Here is a 17211-nt window from a genome sequence, read left to right as displayed (position 1 = left end):
TGCATGTTGTCCTATTATCACGTTGTTTCACGCAGTAAGAAATCTCGGCTATTGATTAGAGATTGGACGACTCAGATCATTCACACAGTAAATCAATATCAACTGTCCATTAAGATCAAACGGTTCAGAACTGTAACTGTGTCACGATATTAGTAATCTCACTTATAGGTCGCTCAATATTTTAATTTTCATTCAATGTGAATTTGTTAACTCACATTTAAAACATCAACACATTTATGGTACCAATGATCATCATAGGGGTGACATTTAGCATGGTCAAGTGCTAAAATTTCCCACCATGAGCAAGTTAAGTTAAGTTTTAACCATTAGATCAAATGAAGAATACAATTTTATTATAGTCTCTCAACACAAGATTTCACCACTACCCTTTGTAACCCATTTTCTTCTTGGCCCCACCATCTCACCTTCTCCCTCCACCATATTGTATATCATATCACATTGCCTTATCTTTCTCTCTCCTCTCTCTTCCAACACTGGCCAGCAATATCCATGGCTTCCAATGTGGATGCTTCTACATTAACAATCCACAATTACTAAAACACTTGCACAATAGCTTTCAATGTGATTGTTCCTACATTAAACTCAATAACTTAAAACCAAGAAACACAAGAAAGAAACCCAAAAAAAATATAAATTAAAATAAGAATAAGAATAACTCAATCTCAAAATAAGCAAAACACAACAAAGATACCCAGAAAAATTAATTAAATTAAAAATTGATCCAAATCAACATGACATAACCCATAAAATAAATCCGAACAAGATAGTGAAAAGTAATACATATTTTCATCCTAAATCAATCTCAAAATTACCAAATTTGTGAAAAACTCATATTTCAAACAAAATGTTATCATTATATTTGAACCAAAAGTTTTCAAAACCATTGTTACAACTTAGATTAAGCTTATATAATTATTAAACGGAAAAATTCCAACTTGTTAGAATCTGGAATAACATCCATATAAATCTTCAATCTTTGAGAATGAAATTATTATTATAAAATTTGATGAAAATATGAAGTAGATTTGTCTGATTTTTCATTCTTTGATTCTTCAATCTGCGATGGTGGAGGACTGGAGGTAACCTTAGGAGCTGTTGATAGGGGGTGGAGGGAGAAGTCCGGTTAGATGATGGGGCCAAGAAGGAGATGGGTTGCAAAAGGCAGTGGTGAGATCTAGTATTGAGAGACTATACTAAAAATGCGTTCTTCATCTGATCTAATGGTCAAATGTTAATTTGCCCATGGTGGGAAACTTTAGCACTTAGACCATCTCCAATGGTGGGTACCTATTTCTTAAGAATTGGTACCTAATAGGTATTCTCATAGACAGGCCAATGCTAGGGTGGGAGACCATGACATGTCTCTCACCGGTGCACCATATGATATGTGGATTGGATTGAATGTGTACATGATATTATGGTGTACTGTCAGTATTATATTATTTATTAATTTTTTTGAAAAAAAAAAGTTTTCAATTTTTCCGGATAAAATTTTTCTATTTTTTTTTTGGAAATAAAATTTCGGTTTTTTTTTTCGAAAAAAAAGTTCCAAATTTTTAAGGAAAAAAGTTTCGATTTTAGAAAAAAACAATTCCGGAGTCTTTGCTGAACAAAAAAGTTTTCGTTCTTTTTTCAAAAAAAAAAAGTTTCGGATATTTTCCGAAAATAAAGTTTCCGATTTTTTTTCTGAAAAAGATCCAATATTTTATTCGGAAAAAAAAGTTTCAAATATTTTCTATTTTTTTACTCTTTTTTGTATCGACAATAATTTTTAGGTGAACATTTCGAAACTATTTTTCCCAAAAAATCGGAAATTTTTTTTGGGAAAAATCTGAACTTTTTCCATAAAAAAACAAAAACTTTTTTTTTTTGAAAAATATCCGAAACTTTTTTCCCGAAAAAAGAACGGAAAATTTTTTTCCCAGAAAAACTCTGGAATTGCTTTTATGTGAAATCGAAATTTTTTCCCCCAAAAATTAGGAACTTTTTTTCCAAAAGAAAAAATCGAAAATTTTGTGCCCGAAAAAAAGATAGAAAACTTTTTTCCAGAAAAATTTAAAACTTTTTTTTTTCAAAAAAAATATAAATAATATAATACTGACAGTACACCATAATATCATGTACACATTTAATCCAATCCACATATCATATGGTGCACCGGTGAGAGACATGTCATGGTCTCCCACCCTAGCATTGGCCTTCTCATTGGAGCAAAATACAAATGAGTACATAATAGGTACTAGTTCTCAAATAAGCATTAGTACCTATATTATTTTGGTGGGACCCATTTATAAAGATATATAGTTATTGGTTAAATGTGTTATTGGTAGGATCCATTTAGAATTTTTTAAGAGGTGTTTGGTTAGAGCGATTGAGTTCTTATTAGATACTATCATTAAAAAATAATAAATGTGTGATGTGTACATGTGGGGTCCAATTAGATACCATAAAATGGGGAGCTCCATTGTGGATGGGATGCTCTTACCCATGCTAAATGCCACCCATCATAGGATGGGTCTATAATGTTTTTTTGCTTGAGTATGTCATTTTCGTGCTTAGTATGGCCAAATGATATAAGTAGTGGGGTATGGGGCTAGTATTGTTGTTGTCTAGGGATACAAAAAAAACTCAAACCCGAGAGATCCACGCGAACTCAAACTCAAGTCAATGGGCGAAATCCGATTTGACTGGGTTTGGGTTTGGGTTCGGGTGACACCCGATAATATGGGTGTGGGTTTGGTATCAGTCAAACCCACACCCGAAACCCATACATCCACTCGAAATATTTTATAATTACCTAATTACCCCCCATAGTCTCCCTCAATTTTCTTGGAAGACCTTAATTTTAGTTGTAATTTAATTTCTTGAAAGTCTATGTTGTAATTTCTTGAAAGTCTATGTTTGAATTTTCTTGGAAGATCTTAATTTTAGTTGTAATTTAATTCAAAGTCTATGTTGGAATTTAATTTCTTAAATTTGCAAATTATTTTCAAATGTGATGCGGGTTTGGGTGAAAAAAACCTGAACCCAATGGGTGTAGGCGTGAGTGTTGTTTTGCCACCCGAACAGCCTTTGGGTTTGGGTGATGATTTCGGGTGGGGGTTTGGTAAGTGTCAAACTCGCACCCATGGGCGCCCGTTGTCATCCCTATTGTTGTCTCACATTGTAAAAAAGGTAAATTCTAATATGGACCACTTCATCAAGTGGTCCATGGTGGACCAGTCATGAATAACATTATAACGAATACGAATTTTACAAAATCCACCGTTGAATTGAAAGTTTATAACATATAGATCATCCATAGAAAAATTTAGAAAAATTGAAAATCATTTGATATATTATTGAGACACATCAAGATTAACAGTTTATTAAATAACGTAAATCTTGATGGGTCCCAATAACATATCAAATTATTTTCAAAAAATTTATGGATGGTCTATACGATATAAACTTTTCAATCAAACAGTGAATTTCGTAAAAAAATTATTCGATAGATCACTTGTCCACGGTGGACCACTTGTAAAGGTAGTCCACCGTAGCATTAACCCGTAAAGAAATCCAAAATGTAAACTTGGGTGACCAGTCTCTAGTTGATATACATTTACCTAATACTTATCCTTAAAGGTAACAACTATACATCTCCAACAAAATAAAATAGGCAACAAGTAACAACTATTACTGCACCATTACTGCACCATATAAAACTGCGGTAAATCCATTTTCAAATTAAGGTTGGTCTAATATAGGGTGTGAATCCCGATTTTTCCATTTATGTATGTGAGTTTATTATGTGTTTGCTATTTCATCTATCTATCTATAAAAATAAAAATAAAAGTGGGTATAATTACTGAAAAAGTTGACTTATACTATGTAATAATGTGAGTTTAATTTCTGTTATCGCATAAAATCTTCATTTGTAAGCATGAAAGATATATTGAATGGGGGATCTTGCCCCATAAAAAAAATTACTTTAAAATGTCCAAAAATTAATTTTTATTTTGCCTAAAAATTTATAATTAAGTAAAAAGATAGTAGGAACTGGAATGCACAGTTATCTATATAAATCAGTAGTTTAGGGAAAATAAAATATATAAATCATGAGAACTTTTTTCCATATTGTTTTTTAAAACTATCCCATCAGGAATGCATTGCAAATTGCGCATACATAGTACTATCCAATCCTATCCATTCCAAGTGCATAGAATAATATTCTAAATACAAATAAAGAAATACCACAAATATACGAATTGATTTCTAAGAACATGTGGCTCTCCGGTTAGGAAAAAAACATGTGGCTACGAGAGAAGAACACAAATATCCTTACACATAATTCAGACGTCGCTTTCACTTTCACTACACGCGAATTCAAGCTTAAATGAAAAGGAAATCTAACGAGTCAACACAACGCGCTGTATAATATTTTGGATTAATTATTATAATTTTGTTCTCTATAAATTTCTTAAATTTTATTTTTAATTTATGAATTTAATTTATATACATTTTTTTAATAAACTTTGGTACTTTAAATATTTTCTATCATAATTTTGTATCCATGCTTCTCAATTAACTCGTGTATATCATTCAAAAAAAAATTAAAAAAATTATCTGACATGTTTAGTATATTATAAGAATCTCTCTTGCAAAAGTTGAATTTAAATTTGTTTTTAATAAGAGATGAATTATATATTGATTTTTTAGTTTTTTACACTTAAAAATTTATAAGTAATTTATCTTATGTTAAAAAATTCTAAATTCATAAATAGTCTCTCTTGCAAAAATTCTAATTCTAAATTTTTATGGAAGAAATTCTTATAATATTATAAACATAAATACACAAAAAACTATTAAAAAATATGAAAGTATGTAAAGTTGATTAAAAGTATGGACAAAAAGTTGTGAACGAAAATATTTGAAGGACAAAAAATTGTTAAATTTTTTTTATAGGACTGAAAATAAAAGTCAAGATATTTATAGAATCTAAATATTTATTTAACCCTAAAATTTGTTCTGGCCTTAATTATAAATAAATAGTTTTTTTTCAAAATTAATTGAATAACTTATATAATTTAGTCTTAAATATAGTCCAAATATATCAGTTATCTTTATCTACTACTCTCTGCACCTATCGTGCGCCTAAATCCTGCAACAATGGTGCACGGCTATCCTGCACCTATGCACCATCACACACTTTGAAAGGAATTACTCTCCTGAAAAATAGTGTTTTATTGATAAGAGATTGAGATACATATTTTACATCACAAGACTAGTTACCTTGTTACAAGTTAGTTATTTTAATCTACTCCTCTAACAAACTTCAATTACACTCAGGATTGAATTACAAATCAACAACTCCGCCCCTAAATATGAGACTCTCAAAAACCTCTTTACTCCTGAAAAATGGGTGTTCAAATAACACTCCCCGTAATAATATTACCTTTGATTCCACTTATTAACATCAATGAATGAATTAGTAAAAAAAATAAAATAAAAAATCAATGAATGAATTTCTCACCACTAATTTATTTGACAAAAAATACACTATTTGCTTTTTTAATATAGAACAAAAATTACTATAAAAGGAGTAAAGAGCTTTATTCGACTCAAAGGAAATAAGAGCTAAAAATAGCATATTCTATGTTTGCTTTTAAAAACCTTATTTAATCTTATAGGAATAAAAAACATCATTTAGTATCATAGAAGATATTTTGATAACATCACTACACTTTTTGAGCCTTGTGGGGTGTCCCTCTCTAAATAAGCACACTTCTTCTCTCTCCTTGTCCCTTTCCTCATCAGTTTCCCTTTCTCTTTACCAAATATAGCCACTAAAATAACCAACAAGGCAAACCTGTTGTCTCATCTCATCATCTCATTATAGTTAAATATCCAACTCACCACACAAAACACACACACTCACAAATACTCTCACGGTTACCTCATTTCTTCAACCATGATGATTCACTATATATACACTACCTTACTCTTCAATCTTTTTACACCAACTCTCTTTTCAATTCTCACTTCTCTTGATCTCAAAACCATTTTCATCTCCAGTCTCCAACACATAAATATGTTTACTAGTAGTAGCAGCTCTTCTTCTTCACAACCTATTTCGTCGGAACCATCCTCTTCCTCCCGCACGATATCACTGCCGAATTTAGAGGTATCTCATGAGATATCGTTTTCCAACGAGGAGGTGCGGTTAGCTGCAACTACCCCGAAGAAGCGTGCAGGGAGAAAGAAGTTCAAGGAGACTCGCCACCCGGTTTACAGGGGTGTCAGGAGGAGGAACTTAGATAAATGGGTATGTGAAATGAGGGAGCCTAACAAGAAGACTAAGATTTGGCTAGGGACTTTTCCAACGGCCGAGATGGCAGCTAGAGCACATGATGTTGCAGCATTGGCATTGAGGGGTCGTTATGCTTGTCTAAACTATGCAGACTCGGCTACGCGGCTTCCTATACCTGCAACTACAGAGACAAAAGATATACAAAAGGCAGCTGCAGCAGCTGCTGAGGCTTTTAGACCAAACAATATTTTAATGACTACCGACATTGAAGACACAGCTGAAGCTTCCGCCGCTACAGAGGAGCCGCTTATGTTTAGTTTGGAAGAGGAAGAAGAGGGAGAGTTGAACATTCCAGAGTCATTGAGGAATATGGCACTAATGTCCCCTACACATAGCTTAGAGCATGAGCATGAGCATGAGCATGTTAATGAAGATTTTCAAGATGTTGAGGTGTCACTATGGAGTTTTTCAATTTGATTTTTTTACGTTTTTTAATGTTTTTTCAGTTGTATTTTATTTGTTTGGTTTATTTTTTATTGAATTTTTATATAAAGTTTACTGTTATTTTTGGATTGTAATGGACCATTTTTTATCAGTAGTACTGATATTGTATATATACATAAATGGAAGTTGAAAAAATTATATTTTTATAGCTTTTCTGTGAATGAAACTAAACAAGTATAAAGTGCATCTCATCCGTTTTATAATATTGCAATATGACAGATCAATATCCCTTTACTATCACGTGATTTCATTATTCCATTTCCATAACTGATTATGCTACTAGTATGATTTTTTCAGTCTATGTTATAATATGAAATGTCAAATGGAATTAAGTGTGTTGACACATTAAGCTGATTTCAAGTTGAGTTTTGGTCAATAGTTGTACAGTGTACTCACTCCGACCGTATTTATAAGAAAATGTCAACTTTTCAAATTCATTGAATAAGTGATGTATCTGATCTATATTATAACACATGAGGTAGTAAAGCTGGCAGCAAAGTGATCAGAAATCTAAACAATAACACAACAATGCAACAACAGCAAAATTCCCAAATCAGAAATTAAACACAACATTAATAACTCAAACAGCCAATATATTTATTACCACCAAATACCCATTGCATTTTGCTTCTAAGGCCAATTTTAATCAAGTGATTGGTCCCGAATGAGCTTCTATTAAGACGAATCATTCGGTAGAATCTAAGTTCAATTTTTTAGAAGAACAATTTTTTGTTAGAGTCTATTTACGTCACAGTCGAATTCTAGATTATCAGATGTTTTCCCCGAAACAGGGTTAACACAGAAAAAAATGACATCTTTATAAACTACACAATTTTTTACTCAGTCTGTTCCAAAATCAGAAATAAAACCAAATTAATATCAAAATAAATAACAAGGAAACACTCAATTCAACAAAAAATTGGGGATTTTCTCAAATCAAATATTTAACTTATTTAACAGGAGGATAAAGTTTATGATTATCAACGAAAATTCAGGATTTTTAGTTTGAAAGAATGAACTGAATAAAAAATAAAGCAGCGGAATAAGAAACTCACCTTAGAAGGAGAAGAAGGCGGCGACGGCGGAAGGAGAGTTCCGGCACGGTGGTTCCGTTAGAAAATATTCTTGTTAGAAAAGTAAGAAAATGGAAGAACTCATAATTGGGAAAAAGAAGAAAATGTGAATAGTGAATGTGGAAAGTGGAAGTGAAGTGTTGCTAATATAAGAATACACGTGGAAAAGAGAATAAGACAAGAGAGAAAAAATTAATAATAATTACAAAACAATTTGTGGGGTTCATAACTTACTCGCGCCGGTAAGGAAAACGAGTGGGAGGAATAAGATAATCTCGCTAATAACGTGTTTGCTTTAATGGAAACACCCGCGAAAGAATTAGGAGCAACAAATAAGTGAAAAATGAATTTATTTATTTTTTTAGTCAAATAGCTCACATTAAATTTCGAGAAGTTGAAATTTATTTTTGTGAGTTTAGTTCAGATGGTATAAACATCTTATTTTATATACAAGGATTCGGATTCGAACTTCGAAAATCATATTTATCTATTTTAAGAGTGAAATTTCTAGTCACTAAGCTATATAACATAAAAAACAAAAAGTGAAAATTGGAATCGAATGTCGATCCATCCAATAATGTCTCTAATACTACATCCATTTTTTTAAGTGTCATTTAGAAAAAAAGTATTATTGTCTACAAATTCTATCTCAACTGACATAAATACCGAAATTGTTAGCGTTGGACTTCAGGATCGGGGTTTAAATCCCGGTCACTCCACTTTGGGTGTTGAGTTTTCAATGACTTTGTAATTTCGTCTATAAAAAAAATTATTATGTCAATTATATATATTCAAGAAAAAGAAGAAAAAAAAGACTTTGAACTGATGTAGATCAGTAGATACTAGTTCAAGAAAAATATTAAATAATGTATAAATATTATTATCTGCTAATATTATTATTTTTGTTTCTTTAAGAGAAGATGAACAAATTTCAAGTAAAAATAAACATTTTACAAAAATTACAATTTTTTCAAATAATTCATTATCCATGGATATCTATAAATATCAATTCGTGGGTACCTCAAAATTTGTGGATTATCCGCACAAATATAGAGTGAATATGAGATAAATTCTAACATAGACCACTTCATGGTGGACTAGTCACGAATAACATTATAGCGAATACGAATTTTACAAAATTCACCGTTTGATTGAAAGTTTATATTATATAGATCATTCATAGAAATAGTTAGAAAAATTAAAAATAATTTGATATGTTATATTGAGACCCATCACGATTAACGATTTATTAAATACCTTCAAAAGTTAATATTATTATTATTATTTTGAAGGTGGTCCAGGTCCACCGTAGCATTAGCCGTGAAAATGAATATCATATTTATTCAACGGAGTGAACAGTTATATCATACTATCCGTCTCCATGGATATCCATTTAAATCCCTACTTGAAAGAGACATTATACTTCATTTGATTCATTTTGAAAAAGTCAAAATGAGATATATATTAATAGACCAGAGAAAATATTATATAGAGTTAAAATTCGAATTTCAAATACTTTATTTATCCATTTTAAAAATAAAATTTTAACTATATGGTGGTATCCATATAGTGGTATCCATAAAACAACCATGTGAATCCGTGACAGATGTTATCTGTGGGTAGGTTTTTTCCACCCATACTCATTATTGTACTGTGTGGTGTATTATGTTTTTGACTTGAGCATGTCAGTTACATGCTTAATAAGGCCAAACGATACTAATTACAGACATGTCGGTCATGGCCCCATGGAGCTATAGTGGTGTCGTTCATGTCCTACGTTGTACTACTACATATAAGTAATAAAGACAATGTATGTTTTGGGTGCCAGTCTCTATAGATAATGTTATTTTCTTTTTTTGACTAATAGATAATGTTATATTTGTCCCATGAATTGAATTAATCCTCAGAAATATTGTATTATATGTGTAAGAGCTAGAATCTGGAGTACTTTATAAGCATCTTAAATAGGGACGTTTTCGAGTTTTAGGAGGCTCTGTGCAAAATATAAAAGTGACCCCTTAATATAAAAAATTTAATTTTTTTTATAAAAAAAATTGTCGATTTAAATTGCGTATAATATAAAAAAAATCATTTTTATTCTTGTAAACATATAAATTATCAATATTAAACTGATTGCATTAAATCAAATGAGATAAGAAATATAAAGTAATTATCTTTGTATATAACGTCAAAAATGAACCTCCTAATCTAATGTTAAATTTTATGCAAAGATTAAAATGAACTAAAACTATATTTACGAGTATAGATAACTAATATATTGATACTCATATGATATTATATGAACATTAACAATATATAACTATTAGTTTAGGGCCTAAAAATTAATCTATTAATATACATCTGATATTTTATAGGTATAAATAATATATAAGTAATATTATAGGACCTCAAAATTTTGAGCTGAGACCCTCAAAATTTTGAGGTCCGATGCCGTCGCACACCTCGCACATGTGTGCAAGCCGCCACTGATCTTAAATATAATAAATTTTTATAAAATTATTATAGAAATGTGTAAAATCAGCATATTGGACATTGAAATGTTTCACTTTTAAAATAAATAATTTTTATAAAGGAAATGCTTAGAGTATTGGGACACTCGTTAACAAACGGGTAAATTAAATAGATGTTATTTTTATCCAAAATTAGTGACGTGCATATTTTGTTTGATATATTCCTTTATAAATCACAAATATTATCCATATATAGAATAATATTCTAGTGTCAAAAAAGAATAATATTCTAAATACAAATAAAGAAAAATACATTAAGCGAAATTGATTTCCAAAAACATGTGGCTGTAAGCAGAACTCAAATGTCTATGTAAGTATCACTATCACTACGGTCGAATTCAAGCTCAAGAAATAGAAAAGGAAAAATAGGTAGATGAGAAAAGAAATTTTTCCTCCACAAAAAATAGCTTAAAATTTCTTTTTTGTGAGTTTTCATTACTTTTATCTTCAGCTTTTAATATTTAAAACATTTATACTTAATTTATTTAATAATAAAAAAACATTAGAGGGGTCTTTTTATAATATTCTATATACATCAACAAAAATACAAAAATATAAACTAACTTAACAACAATGACTATTGTCAAAAAAAAAAAAAAAAACTAAAATAGTTTACAGGATAATTTTGTGAGATTTAAATTTACAGAAAAAAAATTATGAAAACGAATAACAAAATTTATAATTTTATAGAAACTAAAAATATATTTAAATTTTTTTAAGGAAAAAAATATTTAAATTTGAATAATATAAAATCCAATTAACAAAGACATTGAATTTAAGTGGTTAATCATTATTGAGCTCTTCATAGAATAAATTGTTCGGAAGAACCCAAATTAAATTGTTACTGAAAATAATTAATCAAAAATTTTATTTATTTTGTGGTCGATCTCTAAATTATCAAACTCATTCCTTAAAAATCAGAATTTTAATAAAAAAAAATATATAATACAATTATAAAATGAGTTATAAAAGAAGATAAATGCTTAGTAAAAAAAAAAATGATAAATGCTAAAAACAGCACATTCCTACGAATGCTTTATATACCTTATTAAGTCTTCTTTGTCGACGAATAAAAAACATCATCTATTGTCTTAGAGAAGATATTTTGATAACATTATTACTCTTTTTTATCACTCAATTTTTTGTGGGAACAATTTTTGTCAGGTTTTATTTACCTCGTGATCGAAGTTTAGATTATCGGGATCTCTTCTTCTGAAAATTAAAGGGTTAATATATTGACTCCCAAGTAACAGCTTCGGCCCATTTTCTACATATTTAGAAGACAAACTCGGCGTTGTACCTCACGATCTTTTATACCCCTCTCTAGTAGAATTTTTGTCTTCTGTTAGAATCGAACCACGTACCCTGAGGTACATATTTAATCCATTTCTACTGACAATTGAGCTAAAATAAATATTTTTGTGATAACAAACAATTCAATGACCATTTTAATATAATCAAAATTCAAATGCAAATATTTTTACTACTATTTTTTACGCACATCATTCACATATAATGTTAAATGTTTTTATAATTATGAAACTATACAAAATGCAATACAATTCTCGGATAAATTACCAAAGTCAATTAAAATCTATTATATATTAAATTTAGATTCTAAAATAATAAAATATTCAAAGAAAGAAAATTAATTTCTTTAATAATGACTTAAATTTTTTAACATAAAATATTAGTTTAAAGTTAATTGTTATCACTGCAGTTAGCGATGATATTGGTACGAAGTTTTCACTGCAGTTAGCGATGACTAATCTCCGTCGGGTAACTTGTGGGAACACAAGGTTGATTCTCCTGGCCAGATCAAGTTTTTGTCCATACGCATGAGCCAAACATCGAATCTCTAACCATATGCTTAAAGTTAATGGGATCAAGATCCTTACCACTTAATTAGATATAAAATAACGCATTTTATAAAGTATAGAATACTACTCCCTCTGTCTCTTAATATAGGCCTCCATTAATTTTTTTTACGCATATTAAGAAAAGTTGGTAGTGTAATAAATGTGTATTTTTTGAGTATTATAATTATTAAATTGTCCTTTGTGAAACAATATATTTTTATTTGACTTTTCGTATTCCAATGCAAAGTAGTGTTATTTTTGGAAAAATAATAATAAATGTGTCTAAAAAATTGAAAAGAGATATTTAGGGATAAATTTATCTTTGAAATATTGCTTATAACCTATGAAGCACGGACACCGCGACACGACAAGGACACGGCGGCACCGCTAAAGTAAAAATTATAGGACACCGACATCACTACATATTTATAAAAGATATAAATTAAGAATCAAAATATCTATACATATAAATCTAAGTTGGGCAAATTATTTCTTAAAAAAAGTTTAAAACAAGATATGATAGTATTTTACCTTTATTTATCCATTTATTATTGAAAAATCTAAAAATATAGTAATCAAAATGTAATCTCTTCAATCTTTCATTGATCAATATTGTTGTTTCGACACATCGTTAACTCTTGTAGAGATATGTGTGATATGTGTCTAAAAAGAGTATAAGCAAAGAAAAATAAAAAAATTTGGGACACCTGTCTGACACATGTCATACGAGTGTCTTACAGGTTCAGACATCGATGAAAGAAGTGTCAAAATTGAGTTTTTTTTTTAGAACATCGATCTGAGTTATCCAACACGTATCATAGAAGTGTCATACGAGTGTCAGACACCGATACGTGTTGGACATCGTGACATACTTAAGATGTACATGCTTCCTAACTTATAACGAGAAAGATTTGGATAGACACAAACCCAAATCATATTTTATTTGGGCGCACACACACTAATTCAAAAATTTAAATCAAAAGTAATATAATCACATCAATCAATATTATTTTATTTTTTTTCTTTTTAATTTTTGCTTTTTTATGTAAGTGTGTCTAACACCTCATATTTATATTTGCGTCTATGAAAGAATTTTCCACTTATAACGGATGAAATAGTATACACTATACAGGAAGATAAATATGCTAAAAACAGCACATTCTCATGAATGCTTTATTTACCTTATTTAGTCTTCTTTGTCGACGAATAAAAAACATCATCTACTGTCTTTGAAGATATTTTGATAACATTATTACTACTTTTTGAGCCTGGTGTGGGGTTCCACTACAAACACGCACACGTCTCTTTTCTCAAGAGTAGTCAACAAGAGGAGTGCTAGCAACACACTCTTTAACAAACACACTCTAACATACTCTCTTCTATTGGTTAAAATTTATATGGTCACATAAAAGTTATATGGGTCCACTTTTTTTATGGGACCCATGTGAATTTCAACCAATAAAAAAAAGTGTGTTGGAGTGTGTTTGTTAAAGAGTGTGTTGCTAGCATTATTCTCTAAGGTAAATACTGTGCCTTTCGAGAAAAAGAAACTCTTGCATTCGATATCAGTAATGTTAGAAGTCTCATATTGGCTAGAAATATGACATAGATAATCTTTATAATAGTAGTGTAAACTTCAGCTCTCAAGCTAATTTTTGTGGTTCAGTATGAGCCTCTCAAATTTTAATATGGTATCAGAGCCTATGTTAGATCCATTTGTTGTTTGTTGTGGAGACCTCTCATATTTGAACCACCCATTGTTATTGAGTCCACGTTTCAGCTTGTTCAGTTCTGGACGTGAGGGAGTGTGTTAAAAGTCTCACATTGACTAAAGATATGACATAGATAGCTTTTATAATAGTAATCCAAAAGAGGTGTGTTTGAAGCTCCGTAGTCCATTCTCTCATTCACTCACAAAAAAAACACACACACACACACTCACAAAACAGTATTCTCACTGTTACCATTCCTTCAACCATGACACCTCCCTATAAATACAACACCATACTCTTTACTCTCTTTAACATGCCCTATCTTCAATTCCAAGTTTCCCTTTTAAAACTTTTTCACTCTCTTTAACACATACATATGTTTCCAACTAACAACTCTTCCTCTTCACACCCCATTTCTTCAATACCTTCCTCTTCGTCACACAAAATATCTCTTCCCTATTTAGATGTCTCTCATGGTATGTCAACTTCCAACGAGGAGGTGCGGTTAGCTGCGAGTACCCCGAAGAAGCGTGCAGGGAGAAAGAAGTTCAAAGAGACTCGCCACCCGGTGTATAGGGGTGTGAGGAGGAGGAACTTAGATAAATGGGTATGTGAAATGAGAGAGCCTAACAAAAAGACTAAGATTTGGCTAGGGACTTTTCCAACAGCCGAAATGGCAGCACGAGCCCATGATGTTGCCGCATTGGCATTGAGAGGTCGCAATGCTTGTCTCAACTTTGCAGACTCAGCTTGGCGGCTTCGTATGCCTACCACTACCAAGACAAAAGATATTCAAAAGGCGGCTTCAGAAGCTGCGGAGGCTTTCAGACCAAACAAGACTTTAATGGTTAATGACACTGACACAATTGAAGTTGTCGCCGCTATAGAGGAGCCGGAGCGGCTTATTTTTAGTATGGAAGAGGAAGAAGAGGGAGAGTTGAACATTCCAGAGTCATTGAAGAATATGGCACTAATGTCCCCAACACATAGCTTAGGGCATGAGTATGAACATATTGATCATGTAGACTTTCAAGATGTTGAGGTGTCATTATGGAGTTTTTCAATTTGATTTGGTTAGTTTACTTTCATTTTTTTGTATTTTAGAATAGAAAATTGTTTCTACTGTACCATTTTTTATTTTATATATATTGAAGAAGATTTGTGCCATTTAGTACTACGAATATATATTGTATAAATAAACATAGGTAAAAATTGAAAAATATTATTTTCTTTTAGTTTTTCTGTGAATATATGTAAATAATCAGATATAAACTGCATCTCATCCTTTTTTAATATTGCAATATCACAGTTCACAAGCATACATACTAAAAAAGAATCTATCCAAACTCTACACACCTAATATACATACCTTCATCCACCTTAAGCTTACCGATTAATTTCGCATTACAACCGCGACTGAACTGCACGAAGAATTAATCTTCAGGGATAGGGGAGGTTGATCAGCAGTCCAAACAAGAATACTCATGAAGATAACATATACCATCATAGTTGAGACTTGAGACATAAAAATTGGTAATATGCAGCATGTGACAATTTAAGAACAAGCATATAGAAATATACTATTTGAGTAAATCAATAACTCACCCCCAAAATTGCAGTTGAGCATTTACACCCTGAAACTTGTTAATAGACCAAAAAAAAATATTCCAATTTTGAATGACTAGCAACTTGGTTTTTCTGTTAACTTGTAAGGACTAGCTAGTTTGAGAATAAGCGATATAATTCATGGACTAATTATTTGCTAATAAGTGCTATAATTCATAGACTAAATTGACGATAATTCAATAATTTAAAATCAAGGTCTAAATGTCCGACTACTACAAAATCCGGGGGGGGGGGGGGGGGGGGGGGGGGGGGGGGTGGGGGGCGAATTGGTCAACGTATTTTTTACCACCCTTTTCATTTTGCTACTACAGCCGATTTGAAATGACATTTTTATAAACTAAACAATTTTGATACGTTCATATTGTTTTTTGAAGAAGTTAAATTAGCCCACCTAAATTGAGATCAGAGAGAATCGAACATGAGATATTCTTATCTGTGCAAGTCTGCAACATTTGATGAAGAAAACAAATAACAATGGATGCTTTTTCTAATTCCAAAAAATGGAGATTTAATGTTTTTTACCAAATAATAATGGATGCTTTGTTTGATTAAGGAATTTTAGTTTTGAAAAATGAAATTATAAGAGACTCACCTTAGAAGGAGAAGAAGATGACGGCCGGAGGAGAGTTCCGGCACGGTGGTTCCGTGAGAAAATATTCTGGTTCTAAACGTAAGAAGAAAATAATGGAAAAAGAAGAAAATATGAATAGTGAAAGCCGAAAATGGAAAGTGAGTTTTGTTATATACACGTAGGGGAAAAAAAGAATAGAGAAACAAACAAAGAAATAATTGAAAAATTGGTGGGGCTCATAACGCGCTGGCAAACAAAACTAGTGGAATGAAAATGAATATTATTATTATTTTTTTTTTTATATAATTTTTTTTTGAAATATAAAATTACATGTTTAATCCCTTAATCTAATTTTAATTAATATTTTAGTCTTTATTTTTTTATATCATTTTAGTCAGTTTTTAGGTTTGTATATGAATTTTAAGCTTCAAATTTTTAGTTTTATTTTTTGTTAGCTTTTAACCACAAATATAATTTATGACTTTTGAAAAGTATTAATTTGGTTCCTTATGCTTCTACTGTTTGTATTAGTTAGTCCTTTCCGTCAGTTTTGTCGTATGTGACAAACAATTTGCATATGTGGACAGACATGCGGACACTTAGACACGTGTATATATAGTTTTTTTTTTTTTTTTTTTGAAAACTTGGTATCCGGTCTTAGAACCGACTAATCCAAGGGGACCAATCCCACCACTACAAGAAAAACGCCAATTATTGGCGGCCAAAAACCGCCAGAAACGGCCAAATTAGTGGCGGATTACTGGCGGCCACGATACGCCAGTAATTAAGGCGACGGTAACACTACTGGTGGCCAAAGCCGTCGAAAACTGAATTGACGAGACTTACTGGTGGCCCAGACCGCCACAGACTTGCAGGTTGCGACAGAGCTACTGGCGGCCAGGACCGCCACTAATTTTGCCCAGATTTTGACCATTTAGCGACGGTTTGGACCGCCACTACAGCCTTTCCGATTTTTTTTAAAAAAAATGTTTTTAATTAATTATTTTGTTTTAAAAAAACCGTTT

The 17211-nt window shown here is 31.1% G+C and overlaps 2 protein-coding genes and 1 long non-coding RNA gene across 4 annotated transcripts; 2 read left to right on the top strand and 1 right to left on the bottom strand.

Annotated features, from left to right (window-relative positions):
- Positions 1-79: 79 nt before the first annotated feature.
- LOC123905908 lies at positions 80-16349 on the bottom strand. Of its 2 annotated transcripts, XR_006808622.1 has the most exons (3): positions 16208-16349; positions 15359-15427; positions 80-592 (listed from the first exon to the last, which is right to left on the bottom strand). It is a non-coding gene; the product is annotated as an uncharacterized LOC123905908 (long non-coding RNA). The 2 variants fall into 2 exon arrangements; XR_006808621.1 differs by lacking the exon at positions 80-592 and having other exon boundaries at positions 15192-15427.
- On the top strand, positions 5219-8002 carry LOC123905905 (dehydration-responsive element-binding protein 1A-like). Its single transcript, XM_045955682.1, has one exon. It carries the CDS (start codon positions 5972-5974, stop codon positions 6785-6787), a length of 816 nt encoding a protein of 271 aa, XP_045811638.1. The 5' UTR covers positions 5219-5971; the 3' UTR covers positions 6788-8002.
- LOC123905906 (dehydration-responsive element-binding protein 1A-like) lies at positions 14176-15058 on the top strand. Its single transcript, XM_045955683.1, has one exon. It carries the CDS (start codon positions 14366-14368, stop codon positions 15056-15058), a length of 693 nt encoding a protein of 230 aa, XP_045811639.1. The 5' UTR covers positions 14176-14365.
- Positions 16350-17211: the final 862 nt, after the last annotated feature.

This window comes from Trifolium pratense, linkage group LG2, assembly GCF_020283565.1.
Source record: "Trifolium pratense cultivar HEN17-A07 linkage group LG2, ARS_RC_1.1, whole genome shotgun sequence".
NCBI lineage: Eukaryota > Viridiplantae > Streptophyta > Magnoliopsida > Fabales > Fabaceae > Trifolium > Trifolium pratense.
The sequence above is the reverse complement of the archived record's forward strand: the minus strand, read 5'-3'. Positions and strand labels throughout refer to the sequence as shown.

Excerpts from the sequence above, each read along its gene's own strand:
- LOC123905906 (XM_045955683.1), top strand. The coding sequence starts at position 14,366 with ATGTTTCCAACTAACAACTCTTCCTCTTCACACCCCATTTCTTCAATA.
- LOC123905905 (XM_045955682.1), top strand. The coding sequence starts at position 5,972 with ATGATGATTCACTATATATACACTACCTTACTCTTCAATCTTTTTACA.